Raw genomic sequence first — 22,792 nt, forward strand, 5'->3', positions numbered from 1 at the left:
CTAAAATGGACATTTGGCAACAAATTATTGGCAAAGTAAAAGCATAATATGTAAAGCACTATTAATATAAATGAAACTACCTTATTTTCTCTCAAATGTGTATCTATGGGTATGTATAGATGTGTATATATCACCCACAAAAATACACTAATTTACAGTTTATTGCTGTAGTAAATTATATTATCCTTTTGCAAAATATGTTACCAAAACTTAAAAGTAAAAACCTTAAGCGTTAAAAAGAATAGAAATGATCAGTAGTGGTAGTTTGTATAAATAGTCTGTTACCCTTGAAATGCAGACATTTGGTTAATGACAACATTGCCATAAAAAAATCACCTTGCACATTCGAATAACAGCCTGAATTTTGACACGCATGCCATATTTATAAATTCTTAGGAAATCTATAATGATATCTTTGACTGTGTGACTAGAATTAATGATGGGTGTATTGAAAGCATGTCTAGAATTTTACAGCCAAAACATGTGCTAGGAGCATAATCCTTTCTTATGCAGTCAACGCTGTCCCTTTTTGTTCACCTCTCTTTCTACAAATCACCTCTTCTTTACCTACGCATCTTGGAGGAGCTCCTGTGCTGCAGACTTTAGGCAGTGTATGGCAGTGGGGTTCTCTTTCTGCACTCATTTTAGGTGCATGTCTGGCAAAGGTGTCTGTTTTGGGATGTCCCGGAGATCTTTGGAAGCACGCAGCCTGCTTTATGGAGCTTTGAGCTCCTCTCTCTATGCATCTTCATTTCTCTCACAAAAGATTACTAATTACTTTGTTGATCTAATTTCCTATGTATGAGATTTTGTTTAAAGCTGCATCTGGAGTTTGAGGTGTTAAAAACAAAGCCATTTATTTGTAAGTTTAGAGTAGGGGGCGAGGGTCAGAAAAAATAAACACCAACCTTAAAATTTCATTTTGAACTCCTTTCAATTAGTAAGCCACTTACTAGATTCATGTATAACTTTACAGAAAATTAATTTTTTACTCTGACAGTATGTTGTACAATTTTGGTTATGATCAATATTTGTTTTCATGCCTAGACAAGAGATTTAATCTCTGCTTTGGATGGAATTCTGAATGACTACAGAACCACTAGCAATGACGCCATACTATCTCTGTGGGCATGGTGTGTTAAATTTTAATGTGTATATATATTTAAGGAAGGGGCTTGATGACTCATGGGGTTGGTACAGCGCCTTTTCTCTCTAGTCCATCAATTCAGATCTTGCCCCAGCTAGTGGAGACTGAAAGTCATTTATCATGGAAGGGTAAGGTGGCCTATATAAACTAAGTTGGTGGTCTCAGATCAGGCGGTGTTGATGCTTTATTTAGATCTTTTAGGACCCTTTGATATTTTTGACCACAAGGTGGTGTTAATGCAGTTACAGACACTGGCAGAAATAGAGAAATTTGCACTTGAGTGGCTTGTTTTGTTTGTTTGTTTGTTTAGAAAATGCCGAGAGGGGAGGAATGAGTATTTGTTTGTCTGCCCCAAAGAACTATCCTGTAGGTTTCGTCTCCACTCTATTATTTTACCTTCTTTCTCAATGTGTTTGTGAGACTACTATGGGAGATGATGAGGATGATGATAATACTTAGCTCTTACATGCACAGAGTGGGCTTCAATATATTGATGACATTTGGTTCTATATCTCGGTGTCATCTGACACCAATAGTAAGGATTTCAGCTTTCTGGGTGTCTGGCTGAGATTGGGGCGTGGATGAGAACCAGTTGGCTGTAATTTAACCCAGACAAGGCAAGCGTGATGCTGGTGGGTTGTTGGAGGAACTGAAGAAATGGTGGAAAAAACAGCTGCCCCTTCAATTGAATCCTTTGCTCCTCCCCCCTCGCCCCTGGTTTGTAATGTTGGGATCACACTGGTTCCTTAACTGCTTCTGAATGTTCATATAGTAGCAGGGCCAAGTTGCTTAATTCCATTTGTTTGTTTTAGCAGGTTAAGAGCTTTTCCTTCTGATACAGACCTCACTGTAAATTATCCATGCATAACACATTGAGATTGGATTACCACAGTGCAGTATTCTTGATCCTATATATGAAGACCACTTGGAAACTTCAGCTAGTGAAGACAGTAGCTGCCTGCCTCCTTAGTTGGCTTCACTCTGGGAGCATATTACATGTACCCCAGACTCTATACTGGCTCCCAAGTCATTTCCTGGTGCAGTACAAAGTTTTGGCTTTTATTTAGAATACCTTAATGGTTTGGGTCCTGGGTATCTATTAAGAAACTATCTTGCTGTGTCTGTGCCTTACCCTGAGAAATGAAGTTACCTGAGATGATCAAACTGACAGTCATCAGATTTATACAACAGGGGGCTTGGGCAATGTATTTTCAGTGGAAGACCCTCAATTCTGGAATTGCTTCCTCTTTTGGTCTGACAAAGCCCACGTTTGATTACCGATAGGGCACACTGTTTTCTCAGACATTTTCCTAAGCAGGTTTTTTTAGGGAGAGTTTAGTTTTCTGGCTATTGTTGATCAGTGTGCTTCCTAAATTTTGCTGTAAATGGCAGGTGCATTACGTAAACTGAACAATAAATATGTGTGATAAATAAACCTTTCTTTAACGATATATAGTATGTAACTACACTTCTTTGACTGCATCTTACAATTTACTTAGTTAACGTGTTTGTGCACTGTTTGTGTAGAATCTACACTACACTGTGAGCTGTTTTTTATTTTAGTTTTTATTAACTGCTAGAACAGGGGTTCTCAAACTGGGGGTTGGGACCCCTCAGTGGGTCGTGAGGTTATTATGTGGGGGGTCACGAGCTGTCCGCTTCAACCCCAAACCCTGCTTTGCTTCGAGCATTTATAATGGTGTTAAATATATAAAAAAGTGTTTTTAATTCATAAGGGGGGGTCGCACTCAGAGGCTTGCTATGTGAAAGGGGACACCAGTATAAAATTTTGAGAATCACTGTGCTAGAATGATCAATTAAATAGCCACCAATTTAGAATAAGAAATGTATTTCCTACTGTAGCTTCCAGTTGCAAAAGATGAGTTATGTTTGGGGCTAAAAATGTGAGTGCCTTTGTAATCTCTATTTGTGCTATGCAGTTTCTCTATGAGGTGCTTAATGTTCTGTAAATATTACTGCTGAACAACAATTAGTTGGGCCTCCTCTTAAAATGGTGCTGAGCAGAGTGTGTGAAGAAGTTCCTTAAACAGCTTAATAAACCAGAGTACTGAAGTTTTAATTTGTATGTGTAACTACTGCTGTTGTACTCTAGTGGAATCAACATGACCTAATCTAGGAAAGGATGTATCCATGATTTAGGCCCTGGGAAAAAAGTTTCCTTTTTTGCATTTACGTTGCCCTAGAATCAGAGCAGTGGATAGCATATCTACACTCCATCGTTTTTATTGGTTTCCACTTCTGTACATAAACCTGATTAAGTCTGTTTGAATACGGAAGGTGGTGATAACCATAATTTCCATTCCATTAACATTTACCTCTAGTGAGTGGTATGTTCAGAATTAATATACTTGTGTATACTGTACTATATCCCAACTCAAAACACATCTTTTAGTGTTGGCAGCATCAGAACCTGACAGAGAACCTTCAAGGTATTATTTAATAGTTACCAGTGATCCTTTATGCGCACTGGCAGCTGAAAGTCTACTAATGCTACAAACATTGATTATCAAACCAAACTATATGCTATGTAATTCTACATATCAGCTATAAAATCCTTTAGAGAGAATAAGATTAAAGCTGTAAAAGTGGAGCAATGCATGAAACAAGTCAGCACCTTCAGAAAGTAAACTTGTAGCCCGAGTGTGAATAGCAATTCTTTTTAATAGAATCATGGCATCTGTAGTAGAAAGGAACTATCTTGTCATTTCAGTCCTCCCTAGTATATTTACTAATGTCTAGTTTTAACTGTCATAAGTGATGGGACAATAAGGGTTCGCAGTCCTATAATGTAGGCTGAAATTTTCACTTGCTTTTAAAATTTTTAGTCTGATGAGGACAGGCCCCTAGATTCCAAATGTACGTTGAGATGGTTTTAATTCACCATCTGACATGAGAAATTAAGAAAAAAAAGAAAAACTCGCACTATCCACTATTTAAATATTATAGGCAGGGCAGATAGCATTGTTTATTTTTAAGGTTGACTGACACTTCCCACTACTGTATAAGGCCCTGTTTTCTGTTGCTTTTAACTTTGCCATACTTAAACCATTTGGGCTGAAATTTTCTATACCAGGTGTCTGCCTCGTTCTGATTTTTTTTTCTTTAACTTCAGCCATTTCTGAGCATGAGAATAGGGAAAAATGTTATTGTGCCCATGTTAAAAAATTCTGAGGATCTTTTCTTTGAAAATATCTAGCACCCCCAATCTTTGGAGCAGAGACTTGAAATTTGGCAGGGATATATCTTTTGCCATCTCCAGGAAAATCTCCCCAATTTATAAGCCTTTAAAACGTAGCAGTTAACGTATGCTCAGTAGATGCTTACTAGATTTTAGTAGCTAAGTTTCATGAAGATTCTGTCCACATTGGGCATGCTACAGCCCTGCGGCTGAACAGGACTTTTCCTGCATTTCCAGCTCTGGCATGTTGCAGGCCATTCCAGGTCCAGGCAGCTGAACTGAGAACAGCGAGACTGTGTCTCCTGTGCTCTCATTGACCCTGCTGGGCCCAGGTAGCACATGGAAGAGGAAGCTGCCTGATTCAAATGCAGAGAGGACAAGTGCCAGACTGTGGGGGAGGGGGCACAGAGAGAGGGAGCATGTATAGGTGAGCCTGGGACTGGCTGGATAAAGAGACTGGGGAGGAGGAGTTGGGGAAGGAGACTGGGAATGAGATTGGGAGCCCAGCAGCCTTTAGGTTTATGTCTGGCACCTTTTCGAGGCTGGAGTGTGAGGCTGCCCTGCACTCACCTGGCAGTGGCTGGGCCTGGCTCCCCGCTCTGGGTGTTGTCATGGTGCACAGGGTTGCATGCCACTGCGACCCCAAGCACCAGGTCGCAACGCCAATCACTCAAATTTGGCCCGGTTGCCCCTCCGTAATGATGCCCAGCGTGGGGAATCCGGCCCAGCCCTGTGGCCCAGGAACCAGCACTGCCAAGTGAGATTGAGGCAGGTTTGCTCTCCAGGCCACCGCCAATGGCCCATCACCCTGGGCTCTGCCACTGGTCATGCTTAGGGGGAATGGACAGACAAGTCTGTGCCCACTAGAACCCATGCTGCTCCAGAGTCTGTAATAGGACACGTGGGTCTCATCATGCCTCTGTTCCCAGCAACTAGCTGTGAAACCCACTGGCTAAGTGTCCCATCCCCCTCTAGTGCTGTTCCACATACAGGATAACAGCCTATTACCACTATCTGTTACTCCATCCGTTCAAGAGACAGAGAGATGTATGATGTATCTAAAGGTTCCAATTCTGCTGATGACCCACGTGGGTGCCAATATGATGCCACATAATGGAATTTGTTTTTTTCAGTTTACTTTTTTAAAAAAACCTAAAGCCTTTTTAAAAAGCCTAAAAAAAAAAGCTATGTTAAAAGACTATTATGGTTGTAAAAGCAAGCACCATATAATAAAGGGCAAGATTGTGAGACCCCCTACTCACACGAGTAATACTTTACTCCAAATGGGATTACTTGTGAGTAAGGATATCAGAGTCTGGCCCATGTTTTTGAGATATGCAAACTAACGTCAGACTACTGTCCCCATTTTCAGCCAACCTCATGTTAACTTAATTTTACAAAAATTATTCTGAAAAATAAATTTTTTGAGTGGTGATCTTTGTTTGGTGCCATTCCTTAAAAGCAGCACTGCTTTTTATTTTATATTATTTATTTTTAATTAAGATTAGCAAAGAGATTTTCATGTGTGATTTTGCTGTGCTCCAAGTACAGTTAGAATGGTTTCGTGTGATTCTGGGTAGGGATTTTATCTACATGAATGAGGGAGGTAAGATAAACCCTTCTATACAAACAAAAAACTCAATAAGCATATTACTGTTTAAGAGTAATCTCCTGGGTTTTTAAAAAGCCAAAGGCCAGAATATAATCAAAGTTTAGCCATGAGGTAGCATCTCCTTTTTATTAATTGCTAATATAATTCCATTAAGTTAAGAAATTAAATAGCAGATGTCAGCCTTTTTTTTTTTTTTTATCTTGTATCAGAATGTTTTTTTCTGGCAATCTGTCCTTGTTGCAGAATAGTTAACCTTGAATCCTGTACAAGAATGTCTCCTGCTTTTTCTTATTTGCCACCTCCATTAAAAAAAACCCAACCCTGGAGCAGGTTGCCTGGGTCACAAGGAAGTGTACTCATCAATTAAATGTGTGACAGTGTTTTCCGTTGGATGAACTAATATGTCAAGGAGATGGGCAGGACCTCATGTTTGTGCTTTTGACAAATCAGCAAATGTTTAATCTCTAAATGTGCAGCTTCTCATAAATAATGCAGCAATCACTGAGCCAAAACACTACTCTGCCAGGAAGGTATCTCAGTCAGTAGAGAAGTAAAAAGACAAAATAAAACTAAATCATCCTATTTGTTTGGTTCTCTTAAACTTGTCATTAAGACTTCGTGTAATGGCAAGGATTCTTGTTTTTTTCCGTTCAACTGCTTCTATTTAACTTATCCAAGAAATTTAAAAACTCATCAAGGAACTCCTGAACGTTGGGGAGAAATAGAATTAATAGATTTTATAACAAAATATAAAAGCAGATTTATCTCTCTTTTCATGATATTTCATGGACTGCTAACATGTCTTCAACCCCCAGTCACTAACTAGAAGACGACAAATTATAGAAATGGGAAAAGGTTTAGAAAAAAAATAAAAAACCTCCACTTTGGGTTAAATTCTGGCCCCAGTAAAGTCAATGGCTAAAACTATTATTGACTTAAATGGGGACAATGTTGGTTTTTCTCTCTCTCTTTCTTACACACACACACACACACACACACACACACACACACACACACACACACACACACACTATGTTAAAAGAATGCTAAGGTTGCAAATCCAGGCACTCAGAAGTTAGGAAATGCCAGAGTTAAGATTGTATCTTAATTCAGCTCCCCTGCGTATACATTATGATAGTCTTTAATTACATGAGCAAATGTCATTTCCATAGACCTCTGCTTCATCCATTGCTCATTTGAATGGGTTCACTATTGAATTCATTTTTTCTATTTATCCTTTATTCTTTACAAACATTAATGAATTTGTCCTGACAACATCCTGTTAGGAGAGGTGGTATTACTATCCCCATTCTATATATTTCACTTTATATGCTCAGAGCAGCACTTCCATTATCTCAATTGCAGTTTTGAGTGCTCAGCAGTTCTTCAACTCAGACCCAAGATGTCTGAAGTTGGGGCCTCAGAAAATGGAGAACATGTATGTTCTTATAACAGAAAGTCATGGGAAGCTTTAACAGTATTTGTTGCTGCCTCTGCCACCTATAAGTATGCAACTATATGCGTATCCTTAATGTTTTCTCTAGAAGATGGACCATCAAGGGTACAAAGCTTCATTAATGATGATTAATAACCAGTAATCAAATTCTTAATGCCCAAGCTCAAATTCTGCCTTTTACAGACTGCCTAGGCTTGGTTTAGCCAGTTTTGGTCAGGCTTCTGGGGAACCCCCTTACCCTCAACAGTCTTGCCAGTTTTCCTTTTGTCATGAACTATGAATTATGGACATGGACTTTCTGTCCATGTCCATCTCTATTCAGGACAGCACTTAAGCACACAATTAAGTCCCATAATTAAGCATTAGCGTGTTTTCTGAATTGAGACCCCACACTCTTATGGACATGCTTAAAGCATGTACTTAAGTGCTGTTGTGAATAAGGATGCTTTCCTTAATCCAGGGCCTAAGTTCCTTGCAGGATAGGAATGGATTTTAGCATGTCCTTAAATGTTTTGCTTTGCTTTGCTGAATAGGGGCCTATGTGCTTTGCTGAAAAGGAATGGGAATACTGGTATGTTTGTGTGCTTAGCTGAATCATGGACTTCTTATTGTGAATGTTAGAGCATGGGAGATCAGTAATTGATTTAGCCTGTAATGTTTCAAAAGAGCCAAAGGAATGTAGACATGCCGCTCCCAGTGAGTTTCAGCGTGATTTGACACTTAACTCCCTTAGTCTCCTTTGAAAATCCCAGCCCTAGAGAATATTTTTTGGCACAATGATATGTATATAATGGTAATTAAAAACAAAAAAGCTCTTAATAAAAGAGGATAGATAATAAAACTAGGCCAGGATTAGAAACACAGAATTTTGAGTATGGCAAAGCAAACCTATCTGGAGAATTAACTTTCTTCCCCCAGTGTTTGCTTGAGTTATTCAGCCTTCTTTTACTGGTACCTCATACATCAATCTCTTTAAATAGCTAGGAGACTTCCTGCATGTTGATGAAGAGAAGCTTTTCACAACCAACAGATTTCATTCCCTATGCAAACTTTCTATTTTGAAACAAAATTCTGAAGTTAGTTCCAGCAGCAGATTAGTTGAATTTTGCCTGAGCCAGATCAGCTTACCTTTCTTGCTTCTAAAAAGATGGCCACGTTTTGCTCCAGTTACACAAAGTGTAAGATCACTGGGACTGACATTACTTGTGTATGGCATGCTCTTTGGAGTGTGATGGACAACTTTTACTAGTTTGTAAGTAGCAAAAGGATTTGATAACTGAGAAGTTAGCTTTCAGTGCTCCTCAAATTGTAGCACTCTGGCAACCAAAGATTTATGGGAAGCTGAATTATGTTATGAGTGATATTATCCTTAGTAATATTTTCAGACAGTTGATATAGTTAATGGCCCCTAGAAATACCTGTCATACTGGCACTGCATTTTACTGTTTTAGTAATCTACATATACACTTTAAAAAATAATAAAATTAAGTGTGATCTTTATGCAAATGACAATGTTACTGTAAATATTAGCATGGAATAGCATGCAATCACCTGTATACAATGGTTATTACTGAAACATTTAATAGAAAAGAGCTGTACAAACACAAACTAATCTTTACAACACTCCTGTGAGATACATAATTATTACCCCTTGACAGTTCTCGGGGTGACCAGGACTGAGTCTCCTTGTTACCCCCCTGCCTCCAGCAAGAGGGAGACTTGCTTGTGCTTAACTGGGTGCCCAGTCCCTGACACCTCCAGGCTGTGAGCCACCCAAACAATCTCCTCTGGGCTATGCCAGTCCTTATTTTCTCTTGAAGGTTAAGAAGAGGTGCACCCCAGTCCCTGAGTGAGCCCCTTTGAAGCATTCCCCTGTAGTGTTTAGCCCCTCATCCCCTGAACACTCACAGTAATACCAGATATGTTGTCCCCAAGGGAACAGTGTACTCACTAGCTTGAATGAGTCAACTCAGGATTAGCTTGTTGTACAATACCAGAGCACTGATATATTTATAGTGAAAGATTTATCAGTTTATTACCAAAGTTCAAGATTCAAGAGATAGTGAGTAAAGATAATGGAAACAGGAGGGTTACATATAAAACAAAATCAGTACACACTTTCTAGAGACTAAACTTAACAGGCTAACCTCCTGTCTAGAGCAGTCTTATTTCACCCAAAACCTTTTTCAATGCTTACAGTGAAGTTGTGATCCAGTTTTCATTAATGTAAATGCACTGTCCATTTTCCTACTAGGTGCAAAATAACAAACGCTTTTCTTTGTCCCCCAGTTATCGCCCAGTAAACCTTTGACATGCACCCCCCAGATAATGCTTCTTTCCCCCTGCTGTTCTTCTCTTCCTGTTAAATCTCACAATCCTTCATCTTCATTTTGCTCAGACTGGTGATTGTTAATGAGATAATACTCAATTTACATTTCACCAGATAGATGGAGAAACATCTCTGGTCTGGCAGGAAACCAGTTTTCACCTCTGTTAACACCTTCATACAAACTATAAGAACATATTTCCATCATATATACGTAACTCCTACATAGTATCAGTATATACATATTCAACTATATATATTCATAACCAGTGACGCTGGCTTTCATTTAAGACCCCACATGATATTCTTTATGGATAAATATTATGAAAGTGGTGTGCTAGGTGTAGTGAGTTTATTAGGTGTGTTAGAAGTTGCTGTTACAGTGAACCCTTTGCCATCTGGCACCAAAGGGCCTGTGTGCCACACTCCCATTCTACAGTGGGAAATTGATACAAAGAGGAAATGTGATTTGCTCTGCACTACCCAGTGAGAAAAGGGCTAATCTAGGATTAGGTTTTAGGACTCCCACCACTGTGTATCATTCCTGCAGTCCACACTGCCTCCAGAAACATTTGTTTTGCCCTATATATGAGGCAGAAACTGTTTGGCAGACTCTTGCAAGGATGCAGTCATTGATGGGCCTACAAGCCAGAGGAATAATGAGGCAGACTACATGGGGATTATTTCAGTGGCAAATGAAGGTGCTTAGCACCGCCCAGAGGAGAGCTCTTAATTTGTTTATTTCCAAATGTGTGATGTACTTAGTGATATTAAAAAACAACTTTATAAGTCTGTTTGATGTTTATAAAGTATATTAACTATTTGTGTCCTTAGCAAATTTAGGGTATGTCTGTGCTAGAAATGTAGATCAACCTATATTAGGTCGATTTACAGCCACTGCTGTAAACACTGCTCTACAGCCAAAATGCTTCTGAAATAAATGTAGTCAAACTTTACTAATTCTGGGTCACTGAGAACGAAAATGATGCTTAAAATTGTTGATTGGCTCTAGTTTTCAAGATATGCTATTGGGTCAGTATATACGACCCTTGACTTGGGAATGGCGGAGGATAAGTGAGTTATAAAGGGAAGGGATCTCAATTTAAACCAGAAATGACTAAAATACATCTTTGACTGGATCTATGAATAAATCTATGACTGGGTTTGGACAGTACTTGCTTTTTAGGCAAAACAATGAATGATGCAATCTGAAGCTGGTATTGCGTCATACATGATAGGAATTGCATCATGTTATTCCAAGAAGTCAGGGATGATGCAATCATAACGAAGCTTACATCACTCTGCTGAACAAATTGCACTATATCAGCTCTAGAAATCATACAGTGTCGTGCTCTCTTATTTGTCAGTGTTTGATTTTGCAAAGGGACACATTTCTGTTTAGCCAAAGTGAGCAGAGATGCCTCGTACTTGTGTGAACAGTGCAGATAACTTCTGCTATGTTTGTGGTGAAGTGACTTTTGTATCACAAAAGCGCAGTATAACCACTATGGTTAAGAAAGCTTATCACCTTTATTTTGGCTGCAAAATTGGAGATCAGGACAAGAGGTGGGCCCCACACATATGCTGCAACACTTGTGCAACAAATCTTCGCCAGTGGTTGAACAGGAAAAGGAAATCTATGCCTTTTGCAGTGCCAATGATTTGGAGAGAGCCGACAGATCATACCAGCAATTGTTACTTCTGCATGGTGCCTCCAGTTGGGAAAGGTGTGTCAAAGAAGAAAAAGTGGACTGTGCATTATCCAAACATTCCATCAGCTATATGCCCAGTACCCCCACGGAGAAGGACTGCCGCTTCCTGATGCACCAGAATCATTCTCACTTGAGTCAGACGAGGAAGAGGAAGAGGATGAAACTTCTGGTCCTGAACAATCAATGTCACAGGACCCACATGTTCTCCCATCCTCCTCCTCTGAACCACACCTCATAACACAAGGTGAACTGAATGACCTTGTCAGGGATTTGGAACTACCCAAGAGTAAGGCAGAGCTGTTGGGCTCCAGACTACAGCAGTGGAATCTCCTGGCAGGTGATGTTAGGGTTTCCATGTTCCGTGACCGTCAAAAGGATCTTGTCCCATTCTTCTTCATGGAAGGTGATCTTGTAGCCTGCAACAACATCGATGGTGTGATGGCAGCCCTCAACATCGTTCACGATCCAGATGAGTGGAGACTGTTCATTGAGTCATCGAAGACGAGTCTTAAAGCTGTTTTACTGCATAATGGCAATGTTTTGCCATCAATTCCAGTTGGTCACGCAGTCCATATGAAGGAAACCTATGACAACATGAAACAACTTTTGAGGTGCATAAACTATGACCAACATCAGTGGCAGCTTTGTGGCGATTTGAAGGTTGTTGCTCTCTTGCTTGGTCTGCAGACTGGATACACAAAGTACTGCTGTTTTCTCTGCAAATGGGATAGTCGTGCAAGAGATTCCCACTACATCAAGAAAGATTGGCCACTCCGACAGTCATTGGAGCCTGGGAGGAAAAGTGTCCAGCATCCACCACTTGTTGAATCAAGGAAGATTTTGTTACCACCCTTACACATCAAGCTGGGTCTGATGAAGAACTTTGTCAAGGCCATTGACAAAACACAAGCAGCTTTCAAGTACCTCCGTGGAAAATTTCCAAGGTTAAGTGAAGCTAAGATAAAGGAAGGTGTCTTTGTTGGTCCTCAGATTCGTGAACTTCTTCGAGATGATGCATTTGACCATGCACTGCGTGGCAAGGAAAAGACGGCATGGAAAGGCTTCCAGTTAGTGGCAATAAATTTTCTCGGAAACAACAAGGCAGACAACTACAGGTTGTTGGTGGAAAACCACCTCAAGGCATACAAAAGCCTTGGTTGCAACATGTCACTAAAGATACATTTTTTGCACTCTCATCTAGATTTTTTTCCACCCAACTGCGGAGCAGTGAGCGACGAGCATGGCGAGCGATTTCACCAGGACATTGCAACAATGGAGAAACGCTATCAGGGCAAATGGAGCCCATCAATGCTTGCAGACTATTGCTCGACAGTGACAAGAGATGCTCCATTTAATGAATACAAGAGACAAGCCAAGAAGCGCCGAGTAGACACCGGATAGGACTAAACTATGTACATAATAGTTTTTTGCCTTTTGTTTCATAATAAATTTTGTTTATATAACCCTTTTGCTGATTTTTAAAGTGTTACATAAACAGGACAGGTGAAATATCATGTAAAGCAACCATAAACACATGAAAAGACCTAGGTTTACAATTTATGATTAAAACTCTACTATCTACACAATATACATAGACATAAAATGTAAAAACTTAAATATCTTAGAAACAGTAGCCAATCAGTTGTTTTAATTGTCATATTTGAATTCAGCACATCAAAATACATAATAAATAGCACATTTTATCTCTGAAGCAGACGACTTCTCAAAAATTGTAGACCAGTGATTACTGTGGTGCTGCATGTCCACACTACCCTCCTTGGGTTGGTGGTGCACATCCTCACCAGGAGCACTTCCACCAACCTAAGAAGGGCAGTGTGGGGAGCTGAGAGACTGATCTCTCAGCTCCATGGGCAGCCTCCTGCCGGGAGCCTGGCTGCCCCACAGGTTCTCGGGCTCCAGGGGGGCTGCCCCCCCCCTCTCCTCCCCATTCCCTGGCTGGGAGCAGGGTCCACAGCCACCTGGGCTTTTCCCCCTAGTTTCTCACCTTGGCTCCCAGCTGGAAGCGGGGTATGAAGCCGCCGGGGCTTCTAGCGGGGGGGGCGGGGCCACCAGCTTCCCACAGCTCCCATTGGCTGGGAACAGTGAACCACGGCCACTGGGAGCTGTGGGTGGCTGTGCCTGCAGATGGTCAATGTAAACAAACTGTCTCACGGCCTGCCAGCGCATTACTCTGATGGGCCGCAGGTTGCCCACCACTGCCCTAACTACACCAACATGAGCCTTATACCTCTCAGGGAGATGGAGTAGTTATGTCTGTGTAGAAGGACACTTACATCAGTGGGAGCAAGGCTGTAGTGTAGACACTGACATAATTAGGTGGACATAAGCGGTCCTATGTCGACCTAACTGTGTAGTCTAGACCAGCCCTGCTAATGGCCTTCATTATAGCTGCTTATTAAACTTAAAAGAAAAATAAAGAAAGAACTCATTTCTTTTCACGGATTTACTGAAAATGTTTTACTTGTCAAATGTAATATTTTTAATTACTGATATTTAATTTCAAATGCAAAAAATGTAAGGAAAGCTGTATCACAATTTTGTTTTTAACTAAAAGCAGACTATACTTATTACTATTTATTTTTTGTTTTTCTACAGGCTCTAGGAAGCTTTTACTTCCTTCATGAATCCTTGAAAAACATCTACCAGTTTGATTTTAAAGGTAAGCACAGAAATTAAAAGTCAGTAATTGTCAGAAACGTCTCACCATTTTTCATATCAGGAAAAACCTAGGGCTTTCTTTAATCTGAATCCATGTGTTTGGACCCTTGGAGCCATATACAGAGCCCCATTAACTTCAGAAGAACTCCACGTGCAGAGGTCAGTCAGTGCAGATCAATTGCAGGAACAGGACCTTAAATGTCAGGCAGTGGTAACTGTTGTGGCAGAATTTTGTTTACCACTTACGAATAGTGTGGGTCAGTGGGAAGGGTGTCATTATTTTTTTTTTAACAATAGACTCTGCCTTCATGTTGCAAATTTTTGTAAATCTCAGTTTTAATAATTTGATATGATACTTCTAATATTTAAGTCAGTGTATGTAATCACTTCCTGGCTGAAGTTACTTCTAATGCTTCTTTAAAGTAGATAGGCAAACAGATTATTTAAAATTTACATTATTTTTAGTTGTGCGCTGTCTGCATTTAGGTCATTGAGCTGGATCAAATTAATTCTGCATCTTGCATCACATTAATTTGAAACATCACTGAAGCTGTGATAATTATGGAGTGAACTAATCGTCTCAATTGTACAGATTCATTAATTTTGTTCTCAGAAGAGACAGATTGCCTCTGTTCATGTAATTGAGGGTATAGGGTCTTCCCTTGGTGAAATATTTGAATAGCAGTTCTATAGATATTGCAATTTGAGGTTTAGCCAACATAAATCCTTCTACTCATCATCTTTTCTGATGCCCAAGGAAAATTTCAAATATTCTGTCAGTGCCTCTTCATATTTTATTTCTGAAAGAGAACATTGTAAAATGCAATAGTGATGAAGGAACTTTTAATGAGAGGTCAGCTTGTGCTTCCAGCCATTCTCCCCACCTCGAACAGTTTAATAGACATGAAGAAATAATGTGGAGTGTTCTGATTCAAATGAACTGGGAGCAGGATTGCTATGTGAGAGAAATTCTCAACATAGTGCACAGGAAGCCAGGTGCACAACTTTCGTTAATGATAGCTAGGATTGTGATCCTTACTACCTCAATCGCCACACTGAACATTTAGCCCATGGACTGATCTACTGTATTTTTGAGGGCAAGGGGTTAATGAATAAACCTATGAAACTTACATTTGTATTGTGAGATGACAGCAGTCACAACTATTTATTCATTTTTCTATGTGATCGGGCTTTGTGCATCAGTAGTATGTGAACTGTATCTGCCAGCTGATTCAGAGCCTGCAGTTTCGTTGCACCAGCAGTACAGAACTAGAGCGTTCGCTCTCAGTTCCAGTTAAACCTCCCTCCCTCCGGTCATATATCAAAGATGTCCAGCTCTAATGACATCTGGCGGAGTGAAGTGACATCTACACCAGGGAAGAGGGGCTGTCTGGATTTATTCACAGCTGATTGACAGCTTATTTGCTGTTATGGAGCCTTGAAAGGAGAGAGAGAGAGAGAGAGTGTGTGTGTGTGTGTGTGTGTGTGTGTGTATGTATGTATGTATGTATGTATGTGTGTGAGAGAGAAAGAGAGAGAGTAAATGGTTACAATGGAAGGAGAAATCAAAAGAAAGAACCAATATAAAAGTAAATAGATACTGGTTGTGCCAGCTAGAGAGAAGGTGCCCTTAGATCTCAATGCTTCATTTGTCCAGGTCAAACATGAATCAGCTGTCTCTCTGCATCCTTCCAGCCACACCACATCAAGCTGTGATCTAGTTGAATCTCATAAACATCCCCGGACAAGGAGTTCCACAGGTTGACTATGCACTGAGTGAAGAAGTACTTCCTTATGTTTATTTTAAAGCTGCTGTCTATTAATTTCATTGGGTGACCCCTGGTTCTTGTGTTAAGTGAAGGAGTAAATAACACTTCTTTATTCACTTTCTCCACACCATTCATGATTTTATAGACCTCTATCATAAACCCCCCTCCTCCAGTCATCTCTTTTTCTAAGCTAAACAGTCTCTCTTCATACAGAAGCTTTTCCACACCCCTAATCATTTTTGTTGCCCTTTTCTGACCAGTATTCAAGGTGTGGGTGGAGCATGGGTTTATTATAGTGGCATTATGATATTATTGTCTTATTGTCTCTCTCTTTCCTAATGGTTCCTAACAGAAAACTGCTGCTGTACATTGAGCAGATATTTTCAGATAACTATCCAGTGACTCCAAGATCTATTTCTTTAGTGGTAACAGCTAATTTAGTATTTATAGTTGGGATTATGTTTTCCAGTGTGCATTACTTTGCATTCATCAACCCTGAATTTCATAGTCACCCTGTGTAGTGAGATCCCTTTGTAAATCTTTGCAGTCAGCTTTGGACTTAACTGTCTTGAATAATTTTGTAGCTTCTGCAAACTTTGCCACCTCACTTTTTACCCCCTTTTTCCAGATTATTCATAAATATGCTGAACAGCACTGGTCCCAGTACAGATTCCTTGAGGACCCCACTGTTTAACATCTCTCCAGTGTGAAAACTGACCATTTATTCCTCCTTTTGTTTCCTATCTTTTAACCAGTCACTGATCCATGAGAGGACCTTCCTTCTTATTCCATGACTGCCTACTTTGCTTAAGACCCTTTGATGAGGGACCTTCTCACAGGCTTTCTGAAAGTCCGAGTACACTATATCGAAGACCCTACCAAATTCAATTTTGGTCAATTTCAATCTTATTTAAATCTACTTTAATTCTATTTAAATCTGAAATTTCACAGAGTTGTAATTGTAGGAGTAGTGGGGGGTCGCAAGGTTATTGTAGGGGGGGTTGCGGTATTGCTATCCTTACTTCTGTGCTGCTGCTGGTCGTGGCGCTGCCTTTAGAGCTGGGCAGCTGGGAAGTGGCAGCTGTTGGCTGGGGGCACAGCTCTCAAGGCAGAACTGCTGCCAACAGCAGTGCAGAAGTAAGGATGGCATAGTATGGTATTACCACCCTTACTTCTGTGCTGTTGCGGCACTGCCTTCAGAGCTGGGCGCCCAGCCAACAGCCACCACTCTCCAGCCACCGAACTCTGAAGGCAGCACAGAAGTAAAGGTGGCAATACCATGACCCCCTTAAAATAACCTTGTGACCCCTGTGCAACTCCCTTTTGGTTCAGGACCCCCAGTTTGAGAAATGCTGGTCTCCCCTATGAAATCTGTATAGTATAGGGTAAAAGCACACAAAACACCAGATTTCATGGTCCGTGACATTAGGGTGACCAGATGTCCCGATTTTATAGGGACAGTCCCGATTTTTGGGTCTCTTTCTTATATAGGCTTCTATTATCCTCCCACCCCCGTCCCGATTTTTCACATTTGCTGTCTGGTCACCCTACGTGACGTGTTTTTCATGGCCGTGAATTTGGTAGGGCCCTAACTATATCCACTGAATCACTTTGTCCACATGTTTGTTGACCCCCTCAGTGAATTCTAATAGGTTGGTGAGGCATGATTTCCCTTTACAAAAGCTGTGTTGACTCTTCCTCAGAATATTCTGTTCATCTATCGGTCTGATAATTCTGTTCTTTACAATACTTTCAACCAGTTCTTCTGGTACTGAAGTTAGATTTCCTGGCTTATAATTCCCAGGATTTTCCCTGAAACCCTTTTTGATAATAGGTGGTACATTAGCTATCCTCCAGTCACCTGATACATAGGCTGATTTAAGCAATAGGGATTCTGTAGCGATGCAACGACTCACCGGCGCGGAGCCTCCTGCTGGCCGTCTCAGGAATTAGCTCTTGTTCAGCTTGGAGCGCCCTCTCTTGGCCGGTGTCTCGCCTGCCTCTGGCCCCATGTCCCTCCCAGACCCCAGTGCCCCTTACCCTCTGGGTCCTGCCCCCAGCAGTAACCCACAGTCATCATATAGCCCCTGCTCACTGGGGCAAACTACAGTCTGTAAAAAACCACTCATCATTGGCAAGGGGGCTGGGGGTTGGACCAGCTGCCTCTGCCTAACCCCAGGCTGCTCCTCCCAGTCCCCATATCTGCATAGGCCTCTATCAAGGCCTGCAGCCTGGGGAGTTGCCAGGCTGGAGCTCCCCAGCTCCTCCTCCCTTTCCCCAGCATGGCGCTCGGCTTTCTGTCCCACTCTCGGTGGCTCCTCAGAAACTCCCTCCGGAGGAGTTTTACCAGGACTCGCTGCTCGCTTGCCAGCTGCCCCAACTGTTCGTTGAGGGCCCACTGCCCCTCCCATAGTCCCTCTTGGGTCTCCCGGATCCCTTGCAGGTCATCTGCCCCCTTCTGCAAGGGTGCTGACACCGGGGCCCAACCAGGGATGGCATCTAGGGTCTCTGCCAAGAAAACCCCCGTGTAGCCGGGTTCCATAGTCCCCTTTCTCCAGATCTCCAGGCAATAGTACCAGTCCTTGCCCTGCCCCTTGTATCAGGGGCAGACCGCATGTGCCCCCATTCTCCACCACGTGTAGCGATGTGACGATTCATCGGTGCGGTGCCTCTTGCTGGTCGTCTCAGGAATTAGCTCTTGTTCAGCTTGGAGCGCCCTCTGTTGACCGGTGTCTCGCCTGCCTTTGGCCCCCGTGTCCCTCCCGGACCCCGGTGCCCCTTACCCTCTGAGTTCTGTTCCCAGCAGTAACCCACAGTCTGGGTCTCCCCTCCCAGGGGAACCCCCAACCCTCTATCCCCACCTGGCCTCAGTGGCTACTGCCAGTCATCATCTAGCCCCCGCTCACTGGGGCAAACTGCAGTCTGTCATAGCCACTCATCATTGGCAAGGGCGGGTCGGACTTGCTGCCTCTGCCTAACCCCAGGCTGCTCCTCCCAGCCCCCGTACCTGCATAGGGCTCTATCAAGGCCTGCAGCCTGGGGAGTTGCCAGGCTGGAGCTCCCCAGCTCCTACTCCCTTTCCCCAGCACTGCTCTGTCTCAAGTACCCTTCTCTCCCAGGCAGCCAGGTCCTTCTCTCTCAAAAGCTAGAGAGAGGCTGACTTAGCTCCTGGCTGAGCCCTTATAACAGGACCAGGTGTGGCCTGACTGGGGCGTGGCCCAACTGTGGCTGCCTTCCCAATCAGCCTTTTTTTCTCAGCTTTCAGCCCCAGCCCTCTCCAACGGCTGGCTTTTAACCCTTTCACAGGAGCAGGGTTACTGCCCCGCTACACATACGTACCACAGTTTGTAGTTCTGCAGTTTCATATTTGAGTTCTTTCAAAACTCTTGGGTGAATACCATCTGGTCTTGGTAACTTATTACTGTTAAATTTATCAGTGTATTCCAAAACCTTGTCTACTGGCACCTCTGACTGGGGACAGTTCCTTTGATTTGAAAAAAAAAAAAAAAAAGCTCAAGTATGGGAATCTCCCTCACATCCTCTGCAATAAGGACCAATGCAAAGAATTCATTTAGCTTCTCCGCAACAGCCTTATTTTCCTTGAATGCTCTTTCATTCAGTGATCCCACTGATTGTTTGGCAGGCTTCCTGATGTACTTTTAAAAAATTGCTGTTAGTTTTTGGTGTCTTTGCTAATTGTTCTTCAAAATCTTTTTTGGCCTGCCTAATTATACTTATACACTTGACTTGCCAGAGTTTGTGTCCTTTCTATTTTCCTCAGTAGGATTTGACATCCAATTTTTAAAAGATGTCTTTTGTCTCTAACTGCCTCTTTTACTCCGTGGGTTAGCGATGGTGGCTTTTTTTTTTTTGTCCTCTTACTGTTTTTTTTTACTTGGGGTATACACATAGTTTGAGCCTCTCTTATGGTGTTTTTAATAAGGTTCCAGGCAGCTTGCAGACATTTTACTTTTGTGACTGTTCCTTTTAATTTCCGTTTGACTACATTCCTCATTTTTGTGTGGTTCCACTTTTTGATGTTAAATGCTCCTGTGGTGGGTTTCTTTAGTATTTCCCTACTACAAGGATGTTAAATTTAATTACATTATGGTCACTATTACTGTGCAGTTCAGCTATATTCACCTCTTGGACCAGATCCTGTGTGCCAGTTAGGCCTAAATCAAGAATTACCTCTCCAGGGTTCCAGGACTAGCTGCTCCAAGAAGTAGTCATTAATGGTGTCTAGAAATTTTGTCTCTGCATCCCATCCTGAGGTGACAGGTTCCCACTCAATATGGGGACAGTTGAAATCCCGCATTGTTATTGAGTTTTCTATTTTTATAGCCTCTCTAATCTCCCTGAGCATTTCACAATCACCAACCTGGTCAGGTGGTTGGTAATATATTCCTATTGCTATAGCCTTATTATTCAAATATGGAATTTCTACTCATAGAGATTATGTGGTATTATTTAAGATTTTTGAATTATTTAAGATTTTTACTAAAAAATCTGAATCTACTTTCTTTCAAATATAATGCCATTCCCACACCTGCGGGAACTACTCTGTCATTCCTATATATTTTGTACCCTGGTATTACCGTGTCCCATTTATTATCATCGTTCCACCAAGTTTCTGTGATGCCTACTATATCAATATCATCATGTAATACCAGTCACTCAAGTTCACCCATCTTAATATTTAGACTTCTGGCATTTGTACACAAGCACTTATAAAATTTGTTAATATTTAGTTGTGTGCCTTCATGTGATGAAGTTGAATGGGACTCTTATTCAACTGTTTCTTTTCAATTCCTACCTGTACTTTATCAGCTGGCAATCTGGTTCCATTTTGGTTTAGGTGGAGCCCATCCTTTCTGTATAGGCTCCTTCTTTCCCAAAAGCTTTCCCAGTTCCTAATAAACCTAAATCCCTCCCCGAGTCACCATCATTTCATCTTGATGATGAGATGACTGAAAAATCAGTTTCACACATACAGAATGGGAAGAGACTGTCTAGGAAGGAGTACGGCAGAAAGGGATCTAGGGGTTATAGTGGACCACAAGCTAAATATGAGTCAACAGTGTGTTGCTGTTGCAAAAAAAGCAAACATGATTCTGGGATGTATTAACAGGTGTGTTGTGAGCAAGACACGAGAAGTCATTCTTCCGCTCTACTCTGCTCTGGTTAGGCCTCAGCTGGAGTATTGTGTCCAGTTCTGGGCACCGCATTTCAAGAAAGATGTGGAGAAATTGGAAAGGGTCCAGAGAAGAGCAACAAGAATGATTAAAGGTCTTGAGAACATGACCTATGAAGGAAGGCTGAAAGAATTGGGTTTGTTTAGTTTGGAAAAGAGAAGACTGAGAGGGGACATGATAGCAGTTTTCAGGTATCTAAAAGGGTGTCATAAGGAGGAGGGAGAAAACTTGTTCACCTTAGCCTCTGAGGATAGAACAAGAAGCAATGGGCTTAAACTGCAGCAAGGGAGGTCTAGGTTGGACATTAGGAAAAAGTTCCTAACTGTCAGGGTGGTTAAACACTGGAATAAATTGCCTAGGGAGGTTGTGGAATCTCCATCTCTGGAGATATTTAAGAGTAGGTTAGATAAATGTCTATCAGGGATGGTCTAGACAGTATCTGGTCCTGCCATGCGGGCAGGGGACTGGACTCGATGACCTCTCGAGGTCCCTTCCAGTCCTAGAATCTATGAATCTATGAATCTTTGCATCGAGACCCTGCAGTTCTGCCTGTTCAGTTGGCCCTCTGTGTGGAACGAACCATTTCAGAGAATGCTACCATGGAGGTCCTAGACTTGAATCTCTTAGCTAGCAGCCTAAATTTGGCCTCCAGAACCTTTTCCCTATGTTGCTGGTACCTACATGTACCATGACCCCCAGGTCCTCCCCAGCACTGCACATACATCTGTCTAGTTGTCTTGAGAAATCTGCAACCTTTGCATCCGGCAGGCAATTCACCAGGCAATTCTCCTGGTCATCACAAACCCAACTATCTATATTTCTAATAACCAACTCCCCCGTTACTGTTACCTGTGTCTTCCTAATAACAGGGCTCCCTGCTCCAGAAAAGAATCTTCAGTGTGAGAGAATACCATGACATCATCTGTGTGTGTATGGGGGGGAAGTGATTGGCTTAAGTTTGAGGAATGTTTATTAGGTGTATCTGGCTCTTCTGCTCCCTCTCTAAACACCCTCGTTAAACTCCCCCTTTTTGCTGCTTCCATTCACTAGCTTTTCTGATTGCTTACATGGTTGTCTCCATTTTCAGCTTTCCTGGGCCATGTGACCTGAGGAAGAAAAATCTAACACTTTTAGAATTAAAATCTTGACAGCCAAAGCTGATATGTGACCTCCCACAGCATGAAAGGCATTGGATTTTTTATGATGAATAGAGCCCTAAAAAATTAGCTTATATTTTACACATATTCTGATACACCAAAAAGAGGGTTTGCTGACAGACACATAAGGCCTGATTCTGATCTAGCGCTCACCAATTTTACACTGTCATAACTTTGAATTCTTCAGTGGAGTTACTCCCGGTTGACACTGGTCTGAGATCAGAATCAAGCCTGTAGCCCATAAGACTTTTTCTTCTTCAAGTGATTGCACATGTCCATCCCAGTGTAGATGTTTGTGTGCTCCAGTACACATTTATCAGAGAGTTGTTGCCCTTAGCAGCACTTGTCAGGGTAGCTTGAGCACTCTCTGCTGTCTCACACACCTCGTGGAGGCATAAAGGGCTGAGCCACTCCAGACCCTCCTGAGTTCCTTCCTACCACCCATGACGGTTGTTGGAGCGCCCTATCCTTGCTTCTGCCAGTCTTTCTCAATAACTGTATGTAGTACTCCTGTGTAGTTTGTAAGGACAAAAAGAAAAA

The 22,792-nt window shown here is 41.8% G+C and overlaps 1 protein-coding gene across 1 annotated transcript in view; it reads left to right on the plus strand.

Annotated features, from left to right (window-relative positions):
- INPP5A (inositol polyphosphate-5-phosphatase A) overlaps positions 1-22,792 on the plus strand; it is a 278,978-nt gene that overhangs the window by 92,930 nt on the left and 163,256 nt on the right. The window contains exon 3 of the mRNA XM_065407974.1: positions 14,069-14,132. Within this exon, the coding sequence (XP_065264046.1) occupies positions 14,069-14,132 (64 nt within the window). The remainder of the gene's footprint in view (positions 1-14,068; positions 14,133-22,792) is intronic.

This window comes from Emys orbicularis, chromosome 7 (genome assembly GCF_028017835.1).
Source record: "Emys orbicularis isolate rEmyOrb1 chromosome 7, rEmyOrb1.hap1, whole genome shotgun sequence".
In the NCBI taxonomy this organism is placed as follows: domain Eukaryota; kingdom Metazoa; phylum Chordata; order Testudines; family Emydidae; genus Emys; species Emys orbicularis.